This window comes from Mustela nigripes, chromosome 11, assembly GCF_022355385.1.
Source record: "Mustela nigripes isolate SB6536 chromosome 11, MUSNIG.SB6536, whole genome shotgun sequence".
Lineage (NCBI taxonomy): Eukaryota > Metazoa > Chordata > Mammalia > Carnivora > Mustelidae > Mustela > Mustela nigripes.
Genome location: NC_081567.1, coordinates 29,258,496 through 29,276,612, shown reverse-complemented (window position 1 = coordinate 29,276,612; position 18,117 = coordinate 29,258,496). Strand labels below are relative to the sequence as shown.

Below are 18,117 nucleotides of genomic sequence, written 5' to 3'. Positions count from 1 at the left end.
GGCACTGCCAGCCCTTTCGCTTATGGAACTGTCCAGACTGCTGTCCTCTGTCGGCAGAGCCTGGGCTGGAGCGTAGTGAGCAGGGTCTGTGCTCCACGACTCTACCTAAAGCAAGCCGTCCGCTGTCCAGCCGGGGTCTGTGCTCGTGGGGTCATCATGTTCCCCATAGCGCAGAGACTGGGCTGGGTCCGGTCCACTGGGAAGGTGCCCGTTCACTTTCCTTCTTTGAAAGGCATGTGGGGGGCTTGTGCCAGCCACTCTCAGTAAATACTGTTTCCCGCTTGTCCGGCCTGCCGCCTTTGCATAACCTCCTGAACTAAAAAGTCGTTTTTCTCCTGCTAAGTTATTAATCTTTTTCTTGGCATCAGGGTGCCGTGATATCACTCCATCAGTGTGGTCATATGGTAATTCAGGCATTTGGTTCCAGCAATGAGGACACTTAGAGTTAATAACACATGAAGCCATTTCATTAAAACGGAAGTTTTGTTAGGACACATTAACACAGGCCACCAACCAAAACACAAATCATTTCATTCCTTGGATATTAAGGAAGCAAAATGAACTACAAACCTAAAGCCATTTTTTAAAAAAGATTTTATGTATTTATTTGACAGAGATCACAAGTAGGCAGAGAGAGAGAAAGGGAAGCAGGCTCCCCGCTGAGCAGAGAGCCAGATGCGGGACTCCATCCCAGGACCCTGAGATCATGACCTGAGCCCAAGGCAGAGGCTTAACCCACTGAGCCACCCGGGCACCCCCCTAGAGCCGATTTTAAAAGAAGCTTTGTTATCTGAGTGTCCTCTGACTGTCTTTGCATTTAACCATGTGCCGAAGGGGCGTTGAAATTCAGAGTGGAGGGGCGCCTGGGTGGCTCAGTCGGTTAAGCATCTGCCTTCAGCTCAGGTCATGATCCCAGAGTCTGGATCGAGCCCCACATCGGGTTCCCTGCTCAGCGGGGGGCCTGCTTCCCTTTCTCTCTGAGGAAGGCCGGGCCACCTGGCATTCTGTTTCCCAAACCAGCTGCGTGGAAATAAATGCGCCTTCATCCCCGAGCTCTCCCTGCCCCCCCCCCCCTCCTGCGGTTTCCCGCCGGATCCGGGGGTCCCGGGTAACCACCAAGTAGCTCCTGTGAGGTCCTCCTCCTAAAATAGCACACTCGTGCACGACCCCTGGTGCTGCTGTGAAAGGGCCCGTGGAGCTGCCAGGCCAGCCCGCAGCAGGGCAACGTCCTGAGCTCCGCCTGCAGTGGCAGCCCCGAGATCGCATCCCCGGCTGTGTTGGAGGACTTGAACACCCACCCGAGAGGGTCGGGCGCTGAATCTGCTGTTCCTGTCGGCCGTGTTCTGGAAGCAGAGGAGAGGCTTGACTGCCCAGCCCACAGGCTCTGCATTATGTTTGCGTTTCCTCGCCTGCCTAGCATTTGACAATTAATTAGGCATGGTAATTACCTGCTGTAATTTTGTGATTGCACATCCTATAATTACCCCTAATTCTGTAATAGGGGAGTTCATGTACACAAAGGCAGATAGCGACGAAGGTGATGGTGTCACCGTACGAGCAGCTGCCACTGCTCCCTGCCTGCCAGGCCCAGGCCGGGCCCAGCGTCACACAGCCACCCGGCAGAATTGCTCTCGTCCCCATTATACAGATGGAGAAGCTGAGTCCTGAGATGGAGTGCCACGCCCAGGGGCACCCCTGGCCAGGGGGAAGAGCCGGAATTTGAACGCAGGCAGCCTCCCTGCACAGCCCAGGCCCTTCTGTGCCATCCTGCCTCTGCAGGGGAGGCCCCGGGCGTCCCCGACGTCTGCATGTGCCGATGCTTGGCAGAGTCTCAAAGTAGATCTGGAACCTCAAGCCGCTGAAAAGCAGCTTTTAAATCTTCACTCTCCCTGTGCCCTCGTCCTCCTTTGTGTGCGTGTGTGTCCATGTATCTGTATATACGTCCATACGTGTATATGTGTGTGTAGACTGTTCTCCACATATAATCGAGGCTTGACGGTGTGAATGAACCTACCCAGGATCACTGGGTTAGCAAGAGGTGAAGCTGGGATCTGCCTAAGGCCGGAGTCTGCTCTCCGGACCCCTCCCCCCGACACGGACCTCTGATTCCTTGTCAGGTCCTCGTGGATGCTCCCCGACTAAGACATCCTGGGAATGTGAATTTGGGTTAAAGCTCGATCTCCTGAGAATAGTGAAGGCGTGGCTTTGGGTGGGGAGAGCTTTCGCTTTGAATTCTAGGCTTGATATAAATATCAGGGGCATAACTCCTAAGTTGACAGCTCCATGAATCTAGACTTCTGTATAAATCTGTGTAACTACTGCCCAGAGATACAGGCATTTCCAGCGCCCAGAAGGTGCTTTGTGCCTTCTTTGGGTCTCGCATAGAATCCTTGCCGACCTGTAAGGTCTTGAGGACACCGTCGTGGTTCTCTCCTCGTATCTTTATCGTTTTACCTTTCCCATCGAGATCCGTGATCCCAAAGGGCAGGAGCGCCGAAGCCAAGTGTGTGCGCGCCCGCGCCGCCTTACCCATGACATCCCCAGCGGGGAACACCCCGAGCGCCTGCCCCAGCACGGCGGGTACGCAGACAGCGCCCGTGCGTTCCTACAGTGGTACTGTACAATGGGGAACGACACGCAGGTGCTGTGCCCTGTAGCATGGATGCCACACAAACACCATGTGCGGCGAAGAGACCGGACAAAGGAGCAAGCTCTGTATGAGATGAAGTTCAAACACAGGTGAAAACCGAGGGGGGTTGCCGTGTACAGAGTGTGCTCTGCAGAGGAGGCAAGTGGCATTGGCTGGATGGGGGGGGGGGGGGCGTGTGCCTGCGGGGGCTCCAGCAGATGTTGCTAGTCGTCTCAGTGGAAGAGTTTCTGGAGGCCCTGTCTACGCAAGAATTAGTTGTGGGTTCAGTTCCCTGAGGGCCTGAGGTCCCCATCCCCTCCTTGCCTATGTGGTTATAGGCATTGCTTGGGTAATTCCTCCCCATAGAAAAGAAACCTCCAGAATCAAACTTCTTCTTAAAACAGAGAAGACAGGGTTTGCCCTGATTCCCCCAATGGCAAATATTACCCTATTTTATTTTTCTTTTGCTGAGCCAAGATTACACGTTTTGTGGCTTTTTAATGCTTATTTTAAAAGGGAACTTGCTTTTGCTGGAAGAGGTTAGTTCTTGTTATTCCTCCAAGAAGTTATTATCTTTGCCGCTCAAGCAGAAGGAATTGAGACCTATCAAACTTAATTTGGAGGGGGGAGCCCTTAAAATAAAAATTAAAATCCGAGCAGTTTGGGACATAAGCACTTTACATTCTTGAGTGAAATAAATGAACAGTTGGGTTCAGTGTAATTCAGGGACAAGTTAGTTTTCGGAGAAAGTTTTCCAGTTGTGGATGCTAAAAGCATTGCTGTTGAGGATGGACCAGTGAGGTAGGTTGGCAGTTTCGATGGCATTCGATTTCTGAAGGAGGCGATATAGGAAGGCACAATGGGGGCGTCTGGTACCAAAGGGCCTGTTCCAAGGACATCCGGTCTGCCTAAGAAAGGGCATTTGGGCCACAGAGCGATGGAGTAGGGACCTTCCTTGCCAGCTGCTGTTCCCAGCTGCCTGTGTGACTGCCTTGGGGTTCCTGGGATCCTGGGGAGCTTCGAGGACTGCAAAACGTGCTGCAGCAGAGAAGTGCCAGACCTCAGTGTCAGGCAGACCCCCGTTCTCCTGGGCGAGCGACGTACCCTCTCTGAGCCCATACCCGCATCTGTACAAGGAGCACATTCCCCCATCTGCCTTGCAGATTGAGATGAGGATGGACGGTGAGGCCTCCACAGTGTCCGGCACAGGACCCGGCTCCCAGTAGGTGCTTCATAAATGGCAAGCGGTAGTGCTGGAGATAATTATATTTTATTGGAGTTCTGGGGGAAAAAAAAAACAAAACTTCCTTGGGTCTGGCAGTGGGCTACCCCAGTCTTGCTGAATTTCTCATAGAGCTCCATCCCTCTGACTGCCAGCCAGGGAGGTTGGGACTGACCAACGTCCAGACAACAGTAGAAACGGAGAAGGGTGCTTCTAGAAGAGTACCTAGAGACCTGGTGCAGTGGCCCAGGCAGAAGAGTGGGCTGGCAGGCCCTGTTGTTCAGTACGTGCACGTGTGGGTGAAAACACGACCGGTCAAAGGTGATGCCCAGGTTTCCGGCTCAGACAACGCGGGTCCATTCACCGACAGAGTGAGGTCCCAGGAAGAGGGAGGAGCAGGTTTGCAGTGCAGGTCGTGGGTTCGGATGGAGACATGATGAATTTGGTTGAGACTGGATCTGGGGCTCATATCAGAGGCCCAAACTGGAGAGACAGATTTGACCTAAGAATGACGTGTGCAGACCAGAGTGGGATGTTCATGTGGGCAGAGGGGGCAGTGGGTGAGAACCCCTGTCTCTGGCCTGGGCAGAAGAGAGGGCGTGCCCACACGGAGGAACAAGAAGGAGCCGTTGGAGACACGGGGGCTCCCCACTTTGATGGGAGGAAGCCATTGGCTCTTGAATGTATTGGGAAGAACATAGAGCACAGTTTATTCCTCACGTTAGAGATGCACGTTTTTCCCCATTATGATACAGGCCTTTATCATGTGCATTGATGCTCTCTCCTTGCAGATTGTACTAGCTCTCTGTCATTGGAGATTCTACTCTCCAGGCCCTTCTTAACTCATACAGTTCTTAAAAACGCATGCATCCACTGTATTCCCTTCCAGTGTAATTGCTCAGTGTTTCTGGAAGGCATTAGGGCCTGTGAAAAGCGGAAGGAAGGGCCCTTACAATGTGTGCCCCAAGAATGTTCTCCCGACAGCCCCGTCTTGGTGAAACTAAGGAAGCTTTATGCTCCCCTTGCGCCTGTCCCATCTGGACATGACCTTCCATCCAGTTGGGTTGATGTCAACCCTGGCCCCCCGCACCCTCCCCAGATGGATTTCTTCCTCCTCCTCCATGTGGTGTGGTCTGTGTGATGCCACGTAGAGCTCCGCTGCCCAAGTGTGTCCAAGTGTGCCTGGCACACCTGGGAAGAGGCACTGTCAGTCGGTTCCATGGTAAAGGTGAGGAAACTCATAGTCCGAGTGGAGGCGTGGCTTGTCTGACCCTAAGTCTGTGCTTTACCTCAGGGTTCCCCCAGGGGCCCGCGGTCTCCATCCATTCAGTCTGCTCTTGCCAACCCTGTAGCCTGAAGGGCTTAAACAGCATTTTATTGCTCCCGGTCTGGAGGCTGGGGAGGCCAAGATCATGGCATCAGCAGCAGGTTTGGCTTCTGGTGAGAACCTTCTCTCTGTTCAAACACAGCGTCTTCTCACTGTGTCTTCACATGACGGAAGGGGTGAGGGAACCCAAAGGATGCCCAGAGGTATGTGCAGGAAAGTCCCCTAAGCCCCGCTGGGTTTATTTGCCAACTGATCTGCCGTGTCTCTGTTTACAGAGATTGTGAATGCCTGAAGTCCCTTTTCCCCACAGCTAGCTAGGCCTCTCCAGATGCTTCTGGAGTCTTACAAATCATACACTCACATAATCCGGATAACAGTCCCATCCGTCATACCGCGGCTTGGACACCCCGTGCCAAGTAGCCTTTTGAGCTAAACCTTTCTTCTTGGCAGCTTTTCCCCTTTGAAATCTGTCTTCTTCTCCTTTGTATCTGCCAGGTGTCTGCCTCCTCGGGTAATTCAGAACGCATCACCGTGGTCTAACCTCTGAGATCTCTGCCCCCTGCACCCTGGGGGTTACCCTTCACTGCCTGAGTTATGATTTGGCTGCAGATCTGCTCGGACTTACAGTGTGTGAACCACTTGGTTCTGGCTCTGAGCCGTGCATCTGGGTAAGCCCGAGAGGCTGCCTTCCTGGGATGCCGATGCCGCTGGCGCGCGGACAGCCCTTGGAGTATCGCGTGATCTAGGTCTTTCTGAATGTATTTCCATTCATGTTTTAGTAGGTGGCAACCGAAACCTAAGCAAGTTGGTATGGTCGATGTAGAATAGAGCAAGATTTTCAGCCCATTTATCCCAGCAGTTATCCTGTACCTTTCAACGAGGTCTAACGATTACCAGGCCTTGTTGGTGCTTTCCTACGTTATTCCCTTAGCTCGGATTTACTCAAGTCTGTACGTCTCTGTCCCCCAGGCCTCCCCTGTGCCACACTTCCCCGGCTTTTACTTACGGTGTTGGTTTTTCAGATTCTCTTGTAAAACCTGACACTCCTCTTTTTGAATGTCAACACGATGGATTAGATTCATCCCTCAAGACAAGGGGGATCGCTGGGTATCTGTCACCCAGCATATGTATCGTCTCTCTCAGCTTGGAGGCTTCCGACTGACTTGACAGGCCTCTGTTTCTCTATCTCATTCCCCTGGAAACTTCGCATCCGTTCACTGGAGCTCTTCATCCTCCCTCTTGTTGACAAGAGTATTACAGGAGACCGTGATGGTCATCTTGCCGAAGCTCAGATACGTGACGTCTGCATCTGGGAATACTGGATGGTCTTCTCATAGAGGCAGAACTCCCACTCACATCACCGACACTTCTTTTTAATTACGCTGGGGGCTTTTAAGATGGGTGTCAGCATTTACCGGTCGCAGATTGCAATAGCTGTTTATCAGGGGAACCTCACTCTCTGGGATATTCTGGCGTAATTTTCTACAATGCTTTGATCTCTCTCCCACTTCCGTTTTCCCTTGCGATACAATTGCTGTGTGTCCCTGGAGGGTGTTAGGGCCTGTGAACAGCTGAAGAAACAGCCCTTACAGTTGTGTACCCCCAAAGAATGGTCTCTCAAGAGTCCCATCTCGATTGAAGCTGGGGAAGTTTTATGCCCCCCGGTGCCGTGACTGTCCATCCAGTTGGGCTGATGTCGACCCTGGCCCCCTCCCCCTCCCCAGATTGATTTCCTTCTCCTCTATGTGATGGTCTGCATGGTGCCAGGCAGAGCCACGCTGCTCGTGTGTCCGAACATTCCTGGGAAGGAGATGCTGTCAGTCAGCTCCATCTTACAGATGAGGAAATGCGTAGCCTGAGAGGAGGCAGACTCTTACCAGCCGTCTGTCACCGCTGTAATCGGCATGTGACGGAAGTGTGAGGACCGTCTCTGAGATCAGCTGGATGGTTGTTCTCTGCGGACACTGGGAAGTGGCGCACGATGTGCTCTTCCCGTCACCTGCCTGATTTTTTTTTTCATGTACCTCTTTGTTGACTCCGTACCACTGAGGCCCTTCTTTGCTAGGTGCTGGGCATCTGGTGGCTTCGGAGATGGGTGCGGCCCCTTCCTCTTCTGTGGGTGAAGCATGACCCAGATCCCACGCCTTTATAATGAGAGTTTCTTAAAAAAAAAAAAAAAAAAGATTTATTTTAGAGAGGTTGGGGCAGAGGGAGAAGGAGAATCCCGAGCAAACTCCATGCTGAGTGCAGAGCCCGGCGCGGGGCTTGATCCCACCACCCTGAGATCAGGACCTGAGCCGAAATCAAGAGTTGGACGCCCAATCCGACTGAGCCACCCAGGCCCCCCTCTGATGAGAGCTTTGAGAGAGACTTACATTTTCACTCTCTTTCCCTTTCTTGCCAGGTCTACATCCGGATAAAAGATGACGAGTGGAACGTCTACCGGCGGTACACAGAGTTCAGGAGTTTGCACCACAAGTTACAGAACAAGTACCCGCAAGTGAGGGGCTACAACTTCCCACCCAAAAAGGCCATTGGAAACAAGGTACTGTCACCACGGGGAATGGGGAAGCTCATGCGCCAGGGCCTGATTTTATACAGACGTGCTTCTGTAGACCTGTGACTCAGAAGTTGGCTACCACAAGAAAAAATAGGGACAAAGAAAGCAGTCTTAATTCCCTCACTCAAAGACAAGCACGTTGTGTTTTGTTTGGCCTTGTCCTCTTAATTCTCTAGGGCGGGGGTCGCCAAGCATATCCTGTTAAAGGGCCAGAGAGGAGTTATTTTTGGCTTTTGTGGACCCTACCTCCTTAGCTGAAAATACCTAGCTGTGCCCTTAGAGTGTGGAAGCAGCCACAGACGGTGTGGGCGCAGGTGGGCGTGGCTGTGTGCCAATAAAACTTTATTCGTAAGAATAGGCGGCGGCTCAATTGGGCTGATGTTTCATGGTTTGCTGACCCCTGTTCTGGACCAAGGAGGTATTTTCCGGCTTTTGTCTGTAAATTGTCCTGATGCTTATCTGGACTCATGAATATGTGGGGTTATTTCCCAATAAAGCTTTCTCAGAGGACCTTATTTTTGATACACCGTTACTCCCCTTAGGAAGGTGAAGAATTGATGGTGGTGTAATTTGTTTGCAGAGAGTCCCGCAGGCACCTGGAGAAGGGAGGTGCTAGCCCTCTACCAGTGGTTGATGAGTGCTCGTTCCTCCAAAATGTGTTTGGCAGCTTTCTGTATCATGGTACTGAGGGCGGGAGCCCAGGGCCCTGGAGGACAGGCCTGGGCCTGGTGCGGAGACTCACTGTGTGCGTAAGCCCGCGGGCACCATTTTGTCATCCCTCACAGTTACCCCTCTTGGCTGCGCTAGGAATCATGTGGGATGCTTTAAAAGCTTGTGAGATCTGTAGTGCCCCCCATTGCTGTTAGGATTTAAGGTATGCAGTGAGGCAGGGGCCCTGAGGAGTCGCAGACATCTCCGGGGGTTCCAGCATGCACCCCAGCTGGAGAACCCCTGGCTTTGAGCCCGGGACCAGGCGGTGACAGGTGCACAATTCCACTATGTTAACGAGCTCAGCAGGGACAGTTTGGCCAGAGGAGGTAAGGTCTTGACGCTGCTGAGGACTGGTGAGAAGCTGGGCCTTGTCGTAAGGGGAATCTCTGTACTACCGCGCTTCGCAGAGTGTGGGCCCTGACCGGCAGTAGCAGCATCATTAGCAATGCTGATTTCCAGGCCCTGCCCCAGACCCACTGAAATACACGCTCTAGAGCTAGTGGCCCAGAAATCTGGGTTTCGGTCTGTGTGGTGCTGGTGCCCAAGCAAGCATGAGGGTCAGGGTGCTCCCACGTTGACGGAGCTGTGTGGCAGCTTCCACATGTGATGCATTTCCTAGATTTTCGAAAGAGGCACCTTGCTACGGTCTCCTTGGATCTTTATTGCCAAAACCCAGACCAAGAGTTTCCGTAACCGCTCCCAACACTTGGCAGTTCCCCAGGGAAAATTCTCACTGACTGTTGTGTTTACATGTTCATGGATTTCTGGGCTCAAACCAGATTAGAGACCTGATCGTGTCAGGGTCTGCTAGATCTTAATTTCAACAGTTAGAAAGCAGGTTTGTCTGAGGCCTAGGATAAATGTGCCATGCCACTTTGTTTCCTGCAGATAAGTAGAGTTCAGCCCATAAAATCAGACGACTAAGAACCTCTACACTGTTCGTAGCAGGGAGGACAATAATTCTTACGAAAAGAGGGAAAAGTATATACTGATTTAATCTGATGACTTGCGAGCTCCTACAAATCTTGGGACCCATCCAGAATGTCTTAAAATGTCATAAAACAAAACTCTGCCTAAGCAACGTATCACCGTTATAAGATGCTCTCATTTTCAGAAAGCATTATACTGAAGCAGCCTCTCCGTGACACCGTCTCAGGGGAACGCGGCCTGTCTCTAGCTCACTAAAGGAGGTAGTACAGGGCTGAGCTGGGAATATTCTGGTGGCGAGACCTCTTGTGTTTTTGCCTCCAGTGGCTGCCGTACGGCAGTGGCAGCCACGGAGTGGCCTAAAACTCAACTTTTGTTATCTTGCCATTCATGGAGGTTGGAAGTCGAGAATCCATCTCACTGGGCTGAGACTCGCAGGGTGTTGGGAAGGGCCTCCTTCTTTCTGGAGCCTCCCGAGGGGAATCCCTTCCTCCTCCAGCTTCTAGAGGCTGCTCTCATTCATTAGCTTGTGGCCTCCTGTGCCTTCCAAGCCAACAACCACGTGACTCTGGCCTCGCCTTTTGTCACAGAGCCCCCTCTCCTTGTGTGACTCTCCCTTTTCTAAGGACCCTGGCAATGACGGTGGGTCCACCGAGATAAGCCCCAGTAACCTGCTAGCTCAGGATCCCTAACACATCCGCAGAGTCCTTTGGGCACGTGAGGTGAGATACTTTCAGGTTCTGGCCTTGGGCGTCTTTAGTGGCCACACATTGCCACGTGCTCTCTCTGCAGACCAAAGCAACTCTCTCCCCACCTGGGATGTGGAGGCGAGCCATAGAGTTACTGTAAACCTACTGAAGACAGACCTCCCGCACTGCCAGCATCCAAGAGCAGGGACCGCGCTGACTTTCCCCTCTGGGGCTGTCCCCAGCCCTGCTTCTCCTTCTCCTATCCTTGCCCGTCCTGGGACTGACTCTCAGCAGCAGTGGGCCTTGGCCCTGTGGAATCCATGTCAAAAGGGCACTGTGTGTGTCCCCCCTGCCACCCGCCTGCCCCATACCGTTTGTGGATATGGGAGCTTGGGAATCAAAGGTACGGACTTGGTGGGTGTGGCCCAGTGATGGCCGCCTTGTACAGATGCGCTGGCTAGCTGGTTCTTTACCAGATTGGGGTCCTACTCCCCACGGTTAGGAGTGGACCTGATGGTTTCCTCTGTGGCTCAGGGACCCGACAGCTCATGAGCAGTGCTGGGGCCTCTGTCTCTTGTCTAGCCTGCGCGGCCGTGTGCCTTTGAATTGGCTGCTTGGCGATGACCGTGCTTTGATGCCCTCTCTCCCTGCACATTTGGCTGACTGAGACGTACCCGTTTCCCTTAAGTACACTTTGGCTGCTGCCCAGGACAGATCTGAGGGTTTATCTGATTTTCAAGGGCAGATTAGTCAGCGTACAGGACTACAACATCCAGCAAAGGCTCCTGAGGATGTCTGTTCAGAGTCAAAGCGCGCACTGGCCCCAGCTGAGCCTATGGTCTCAAGGTACCTGCCCTGATAGACCGAGGGCATGTTTTCTAGCGAGTTTTCATTCTAAATCGGTCCAAAAAAGTCAACCATGTCCTCACCTTTTCCTTGATTGGGTCACTTCAAGAATGTCTCACTTGCCACTTGTACCATTAACGTACACAGACATGACTTCTTTGTATGGATTGAGTTCTATCCATACAGAGTTACAACCTTGCTACCATAAACCTTGGACCCATTAAGTGATTCAGTCCAGACTCCACAGAGCTGGACAGTATTCAAGGAAATACTAAGCAGAGTTTAGTCTTTTCATGTTTGCCATGTGAGTATCTTTCTAACCTGAATTTCTAGGTATTTCCCTAACACTGCCACCATGGTACTGTTCAGCTCTCGTGACTCCCATAGGGGTGGCATGCGTCTTGAGCCACATTTCTGAGTGGGGTGAGGATAATAGGAGGGGAGAGTTATACCAGTTCAAGACCAGTATGCCAGGTCCTGTGGGTCTCCTTTCTTAGAGAGTCCCAGTTCAGGTGCTTGCCACCACCCCAACGCCAGCCTGGTCCTTCCTGGTGTGGGCATCCGCACCTTTCTGCTCTTGCCTGCCTACCCCTCCACTCCCACGCCGTGGCCACGGTGAGGTTTGTGTGACACAGACATGGTTAAAACCCGGCAGCTGCAGCCCTGGCGGTCAAGAGTCTTCATGACCTTGGCGATGTCCCCGCATCTGTCCTACACGTCTCTCCTGCTTTATCTCCTGCCCCACCCTCCTCCTGTACACCCAGTCACACCGACCTCTGAGACTTCCATGCTCTTCTCACTCTCTGGCCTTTGCACCTGCTATTCTCCCTGCTGGACTGGCTTCTCCCCCTTCTCTGCATGGACGGCCCCTGTGGTTCATTAGATCTCAGCGCGGACTCCGCCCCCCTGGGGCCATCTTTCCAGGCCGTCCTCATTAGTGCTGCCCCTTTAGTCACCCTCTGACCCACGACCCACTAGTCTGCTTTAATTGTCTCCTGGCACGTACCATCCATCCAAGTGATGGGCTTGTGACCTTGAGTAGTGTTGTGTCTGCCCTGGAAGTAGAAGCTGAGGACAGCAGGGCCTTGGTCTGCTCACTGCTCTCCCCAGCTCCCGGGATGGCACCTGGTGCCCCAGAGAGACTCGTGGTCTGAGTTAAGGAATAAGTGAACAGGCATTAAGTGGAAAAATTTCCCCACTCTTCTCTTTTCCACGTCACTGGGTCTCGGTGCAAATTCAAAAAAAAACCTGTATTCCCAAAGTAGGTAGAATAATTTCAAGGGTGACTTGGCAGGTTGCTCTCACCCCACTTGGAGCAAATGTGGTTTTTTCCGCAGAGCGGGCCAGAAACTGGCAGGCCTTTGCAGACCAGAGAGGTGGCTCTCTAACAACTTGGGGGAGTTGCCCGGCAAGCTCCCCCTACAAATGGACTTCACCAGCATGAGGGCTTGGGAAAAAAGACTCGTGTTTGGTGATTCTGCTCCAAGTCTGCACGACTGCTCGGTGAGAAATAGATTTGAGAGGCTGTCATTTCTTCTCAGGATAATGGAGTCAGTCTCTGAAAGTTCATTTGGCATTAAGGCAAGGCAAATCACTTTCCCCGGAGCCGTAGATAATTCAACTTGTTGGAGAAATTATGCATTAAAATCCTCATTAAAAACACGTACACCAGCATGTGCTGGTGGAACCAAGCGGGGCTCACCAAGCCACTGAACGCATCTTTGCAGCTCGAGAGATACAGACTTTCATGCTACCCTGGGGGAAGCGGGCCCCCAGCAGGAGGGCCTTGCAGTCATGGGAACCAGTGGGGATTTGGAAGAACGTCGAAGCTGCTCACTTTTCTCCATTTAGAAACACTTCTGGAAGGTAGGGGTGTCGTGTCAGGTGTCGGGGGACTGCGATGTGTAAAGTAAGGTCTCAATCTTCCCAAAGTTCATGGCCTCCTGGGGCCAAAGACCAGTAAATGTTTCTCGTGGAAGAGGAGGATCCCTCGTGCGCTCTGGAGGGGGTGGTGAGCGGGGCTGCCTTCCGCAGGGGCAAGGTACTCAACAGGCCAGCAAGACCCTGGCGAGGTCTTCCAGGTGGGAAAGCAGGTCAGTTCAGGGGCTAACCTTTCCTTCTCTGGATGCTGTGTCAGCTTTGCGCTGCCGCCAGCAGAAATTACTGCAAACCTGGCAGCCCTAAGCAGTACACACTGTATTACAGTTGAGGAGGCCAGAAGTTGACATGGGTGTCACTGGCTTGAGGTCACGGTGTCAAGGGCTGCGTTTCTTTCTCGAGGCTCTCAGGGAGAATCCCTTCCCTTGCCTTTTGCAGCTTCGAGAGGCTTCATACCTACATCCCTTGGCTCTTCCTCTCTCCAGTGCTGCGACTCTGTGGCCATCCTTGCGTCATGGGGAGAGGTTCTCCACTTAGAAGGCGTGGGATTAGCCTAGCCCCACTACACCGAGCGTGCCAGATCTCACTGGAAGATGTGGGATTAGACTGGGCATGTCTGGGTAACCCAGGGTAATCTCCCCGTCGGGGACCCTTCGCTGAGTCCCCTTTGCCCTGTGCGATAGCTCACTCACCGGGATTAGGGTATGGAAAGGGGAGGGATGTTTCTGCCCGCTTCACGCTTCTCTTTCCTTGCCTGGGGTATGGGAGCGATGAGTATTACTTTACCGACAGGGAGAGGGAGGCACAGGGAGGTGAAGTGCCTTGCCAACTCTGAGAATCAAACCCAGAAAGGAAAAGGCTCCTCCTGCTTCACTAGCTGTATGGCCTTGGGCACGTTACTTCATCGCTCTCGGCCTCAGTTTCTCCCCTCCCTACCACTTCCCTCTAGCGACATTGTGAGGGCTTGTGGTAACCTCGGCAGAGTACTCGTGGCAGTACCCGCACAGGGTAAGAGCTGGGGGCGTGTTTGTGGAAGGGGCGCACAGGCTGGCAGTAAGGCAGAGCTGGCCGACAGAAGCGGGTCGTCGGCCCCAAGGATGCCGTGGGCAAGGCTGACACGGGGGCCTGTCCAGAGCCCTCACCTCCCACACCTCCATGTACAGTCTCACCGGCCATCGCGTGCTGGGTGCGTGCGCTGCGGGGCCTCAGTATTCGGTCCCGTACCGTGGGACTCCTGTCCAGTCCCATCCCGGATGCCTTCAAGATGAGGAAGCCGGATGCAGAGGCTGGAAGCATCCTGCCCGAGGTCCTGTAGCTGCTGTCAGGAACGGAGTCGGACGCCTGCTAATGAAGCCCCACAAAGCGGCGCCCAGCTCTGGGAGGTGGTGATGCACGAGGCACACATGACAACGGCTCTCTCTGGGGAGACGGAAGACAGCAGGAGACTCTGCCGCAAGTTCCGTCCTGGGGCAGAGGATCCAGAAGGCACTGCAGATTTGGGAGAAAACAGAAGCTCCAGCCCATTGAAGCCCTAACCTCACCCTTGCTTCTCATTTGACACTCTGCCAAGCACTGTGTAAACAGTCGTGGTACTTACTGCGTTAAGCGAGAAGAAGAGGGAAACTAGACTCATTATACATCACACATTCGTGTATCTCTTTAATACAGTCAGAGCCCCTAAAGATCTTTTCCAGGAGAGCTGTTGTTGAAGTCGTCTTGCCAGAGAAACCGTCTCAGGAGAGGAACCTCGGAGAGCCGTGGACTTGGACATACATACATATGCAAACACGTCTGTGTATTTAATGAGGGGGGCTTCCTTGGGAGTACTTCTTTGAAATATCAGATTAAAATCCAGTAGCAAAATCAAGGTCATTTCATGAACAAATAATCCAGAGCCGGCAACGAGAAGTGTATTTTTTCTCTGTTCCCATCCTGCGTGTTCTCTGCAGGTAACGCGTGAAGAAGTTGAATCCAAGTTAATCATTTTAGTGACTGGAGCCAGATCTTGTAGATGCCACTGCCTCCAGGAAGCCCTCCAGAGTGTTAGCTGTCCCTCCGGAGGCTGCCTAATGGCAGCCGCCTTCTCTCTCCCCACCAACCCCCGTGGAATTAGAGCAGCACCCGGCCTAGGGAGCCTTTGTCTTTCCAGCATCTCAGGCAGTGCCTGGTGCACAGTGGGTGCTGAGTGAAACGTGTTTGATGAACACCAGAACTCACGCCGCCTAGAAGCTGCAGGGCAATGCCCGAGTTGTACAGTTCCCAGTTCCCTTTCTCCCCCCCCCCCCCCCCCTTCTCACATACCTGTCTCTCTGGTCATTGTTCAGAGGAAGAGTGACACAGCACAGCAAATATTTGCATGAGACTCTGAAGAAACTTCCCATTCACCATGCCTGGTGACAAAGATGAGTTATCCGACCCATGGGGAGCCTGGCCTTCCCCGTTCACCAGCCGGACGGGGCGGGCTCCCTGTCCTTTGCCAGTCTCAGGCTGAGCGCCAGGCCTGCCTCCAGCGCCGCAGCGGGGAACCCACTGGTTTGGAAACTGACACGAATTACAAGACCCTTGACTCTCCGCTGGGCATTAAGTGTTGTCCAAACTATTTCTGGGGCTGTTAAGTTACTCGTATGTCATTATTTAATCCCTCTTTCTAGCTCTGAAGGCCTTCTGATTATACTTAACCCCACGTTACATCTGTTATTTCCCTCACATTTTTGGACAACTGATTAAAATCGCAACCTAGAAGAGTACTTGTCAGCTCTTACTCTCTTCTTGAATAATTGAGAATAATTGCTACCTCCCCCTTCACTGCTGCCATTAACATGCGACAACTCTGTATTACAGTCTTGATTCATCTTCCGCAAGCTAGAGCAAACCTTTTTAATTTTTCAAGTTGCCGCCATAGGTCTGCAGGGTTCCAGAATCTCTCGTGTGTGGAGGAAGCAGCCCCTTCCCTTGACTTCTTCCCAAGCCGTTTGCATTTTTAGGAGCCCCCAGCACAGAGGTCGGGCGTTTGGGCTTTGGCATTGCACTGGCCTCAGTTGGGACCCTGTCTCTGGTACACACCGACCGCGTGACCTCTGCATGTCATCCTGCCCCCGTGATGCTCTGTTGTCACAGCTGTCACGTGGCTTGAGGGTGCTTGCATCCTGGGATCTCGTGATGATCCACCCGGCGCATCCTAAACCCTCAACTGCTGGCTTAAAAAAAAAAAAAAAAAAAAAAAACAAGTCTGCAGAGAAGACTCTTCAATTTGGTTTCCATTCTCTTGTAACTTGTGATAACTCAGGCGTGGGCATTCTTTCCTCCCCTCTCCTTCCTCCCCTCTTCATTCTTCTTGATATGGCTCGGTTTTCTTTCTTTGCCTTTGTTTTCTTCCCTTTTTTTATTATTTCAAAAATTGCATTATAACTGCCTCTATCTTCCATGAACAGCACGGTGGATTTGCACAGAAGGAGCGCACCTGTGTGAACAGCACAGACAGCAGGAAATAAATCACTGGCAGGGCTCCCGGCTTCCGTCTGTAACTCTCCCCACCAGGGGGGCCGTCCTCCTCCTATCCGATCCTTGAATTAGTTTTCCCCTTGATAGGACTTGACAAAAACGAGATCATAGAGCATGGACTCCTTTTTGTCTGGCTTCTTTTTCTCGGTGTTTCATCTGTGAGATTCAGCCACATCGTTCCAAGTAGCAGACGGTTCGGGCCTTTTTCATTGCTGTGTAGTATTCCATCATAGGGATCCATCGCAGTGTATCTTTTCCACGGATGGGTGTTGGGCGGCTTCCGGTATGGCTCAGTTACACATACCACTGTAGTGGATGTCCTCTTCTGGATGTCCTCGCTGGCTTCTGTGGGTCTGACGGCGGGAACGGAATTGCTGGGTCCCAGGGCTCCTGTTTGTCCTCTGTCTCCAGGCTGTGCTCCGATGAAGGTGGCTGCCGCCTCATGGGGCCTGCTTGCCTTCTTTCCCAGCTGCTGCCAAATTGCTCTGGAAGGGGGTGGCCCCAGTTGTCCCCTCCCAACCACGTGCACAAGGGATTGTACAGTCTCAGCAACATTTGGCATCACCAGACTTACAACTTCCTTATATTTTGCTAACACGACATGTACAGAGTGTCCGCTCATGGCTTTCACTCCCATTGGCCTGATTACAGACAAGGTTGATGATGGGTTTATGTCTTGTGGCCCCTCTTCCCTTTCCTGCCTGTCCATACTATGTGGGCTTCATTCCTCTGGAGATTTTGTTTCCCGAGTTTTAGGATCTTGTTACATTTTCCTGTTGCTAACCTTTGTGCATTGCTTTAAAAAGATGTAACTCCCGCTGCCTCCTCCAAGAAGCCCCTCTTGCTGCCTGCCTCTCCTTCCATGTGCTGCTTCTTCCCTTCACAGTCCCCCCAAGGCTTCAGCATATACACTAAGTGCTGGCTTTCCTCGCTGGACTGATTTTGTGGAGCAGCAAAACCCCTTGTCATATGCCACACAGCAAGACACTGGCATGGCGTCCTGGATCCACGATGGCCCCAGCCATGGTTATTTCCATGAGAGAACACTAGGCCCTAGCTTGTGTTCCTCAACATGGCCCCACAGTCCCCCCACGCCAGGGCTCCTCTCTCTGAGCTGGGGCCCCAAGAGCTTTGAGCCCTGCTCCTGAGAGCTGCTCATCCCTGCCAGTTACCAACTACATTAAGCTTAGCTGCCCCCTTGGAACTTTGTCGCTGTTTAATTTCTCGGCTCTGCTGCCTTTGGAGGGAAAGGGAAGTTCTTTTTTGTAATGAGTTTAGAAGCTTTTTTGAGTTAAGTGCCTGATCTCATAAGCTCATGAAAATGGAACTGTTTTATATTATAAAGGAGCCCTTGATACTGGCTTTTAGCTCTCCCTGGCGAGCTGGGCAGCCTTCTTCCTAGCAGCAGGAAATAAACAAGCCCTTCTTCCCATCAGCACTGCCATCTTACTAAGAATAGCGGCTGTTCATTGAGTGCTAACTACATGCCAGGCGAGGTGCCAAGGACTTTGCCTGCGTGCTCATTTCGTCCCCCAGCATCCTGGTGGCCGAGGAGTTATTATCCCTTTCTCACCTCCTGCCGCTGTGCCTGTCCCCGTCTTAGATCGCGAACCCTCGAGCTCCTTCCTGCCTGCGGGAATGCTGCGCCCTCCCACCGTCCCACGGCAGGGTCTTTCCCCTCTGGCCAGCCTCAGCTTCAGTTCTGCCTCCTCAGAGAACCTTTTCCCCACTACCCACATCAGCGCCCCACCCTTCCCCGCCAGCCCCCCATTCTGGGCTTTCCTGGCCCCTTCGTAGAATCCGCTGTAGTTGTTTGTTGAAGCGTGT

The 18,117-nt window shown here is 52.6% G+C and overlaps 1 protein-coding gene across 3 annotated transcripts in view; it reads left to right on the top strand.

Annotated features, from left to right (window-relative positions):
* The window catches only part of SNX29 (sorting nexin 29), a 475,893-nt gene that overhangs the window by 386,785 nt on the left and 70,991 nt on the right, over positions 1-18,117 (top strand). For all 3 annotated transcript variants that reach the window (XM_059415299.1, XM_059415297.1, XM_059415298.1), the window contains exon 19: positions 7,583-7,723. In XM_059415299.1, the coding sequence (XP_059271282.1) occupies positions 7,583-7,723 (141 nt within the window). The remainder of the gene's footprint in view (positions 1-7,582; positions 7,724-18,117) is intronic.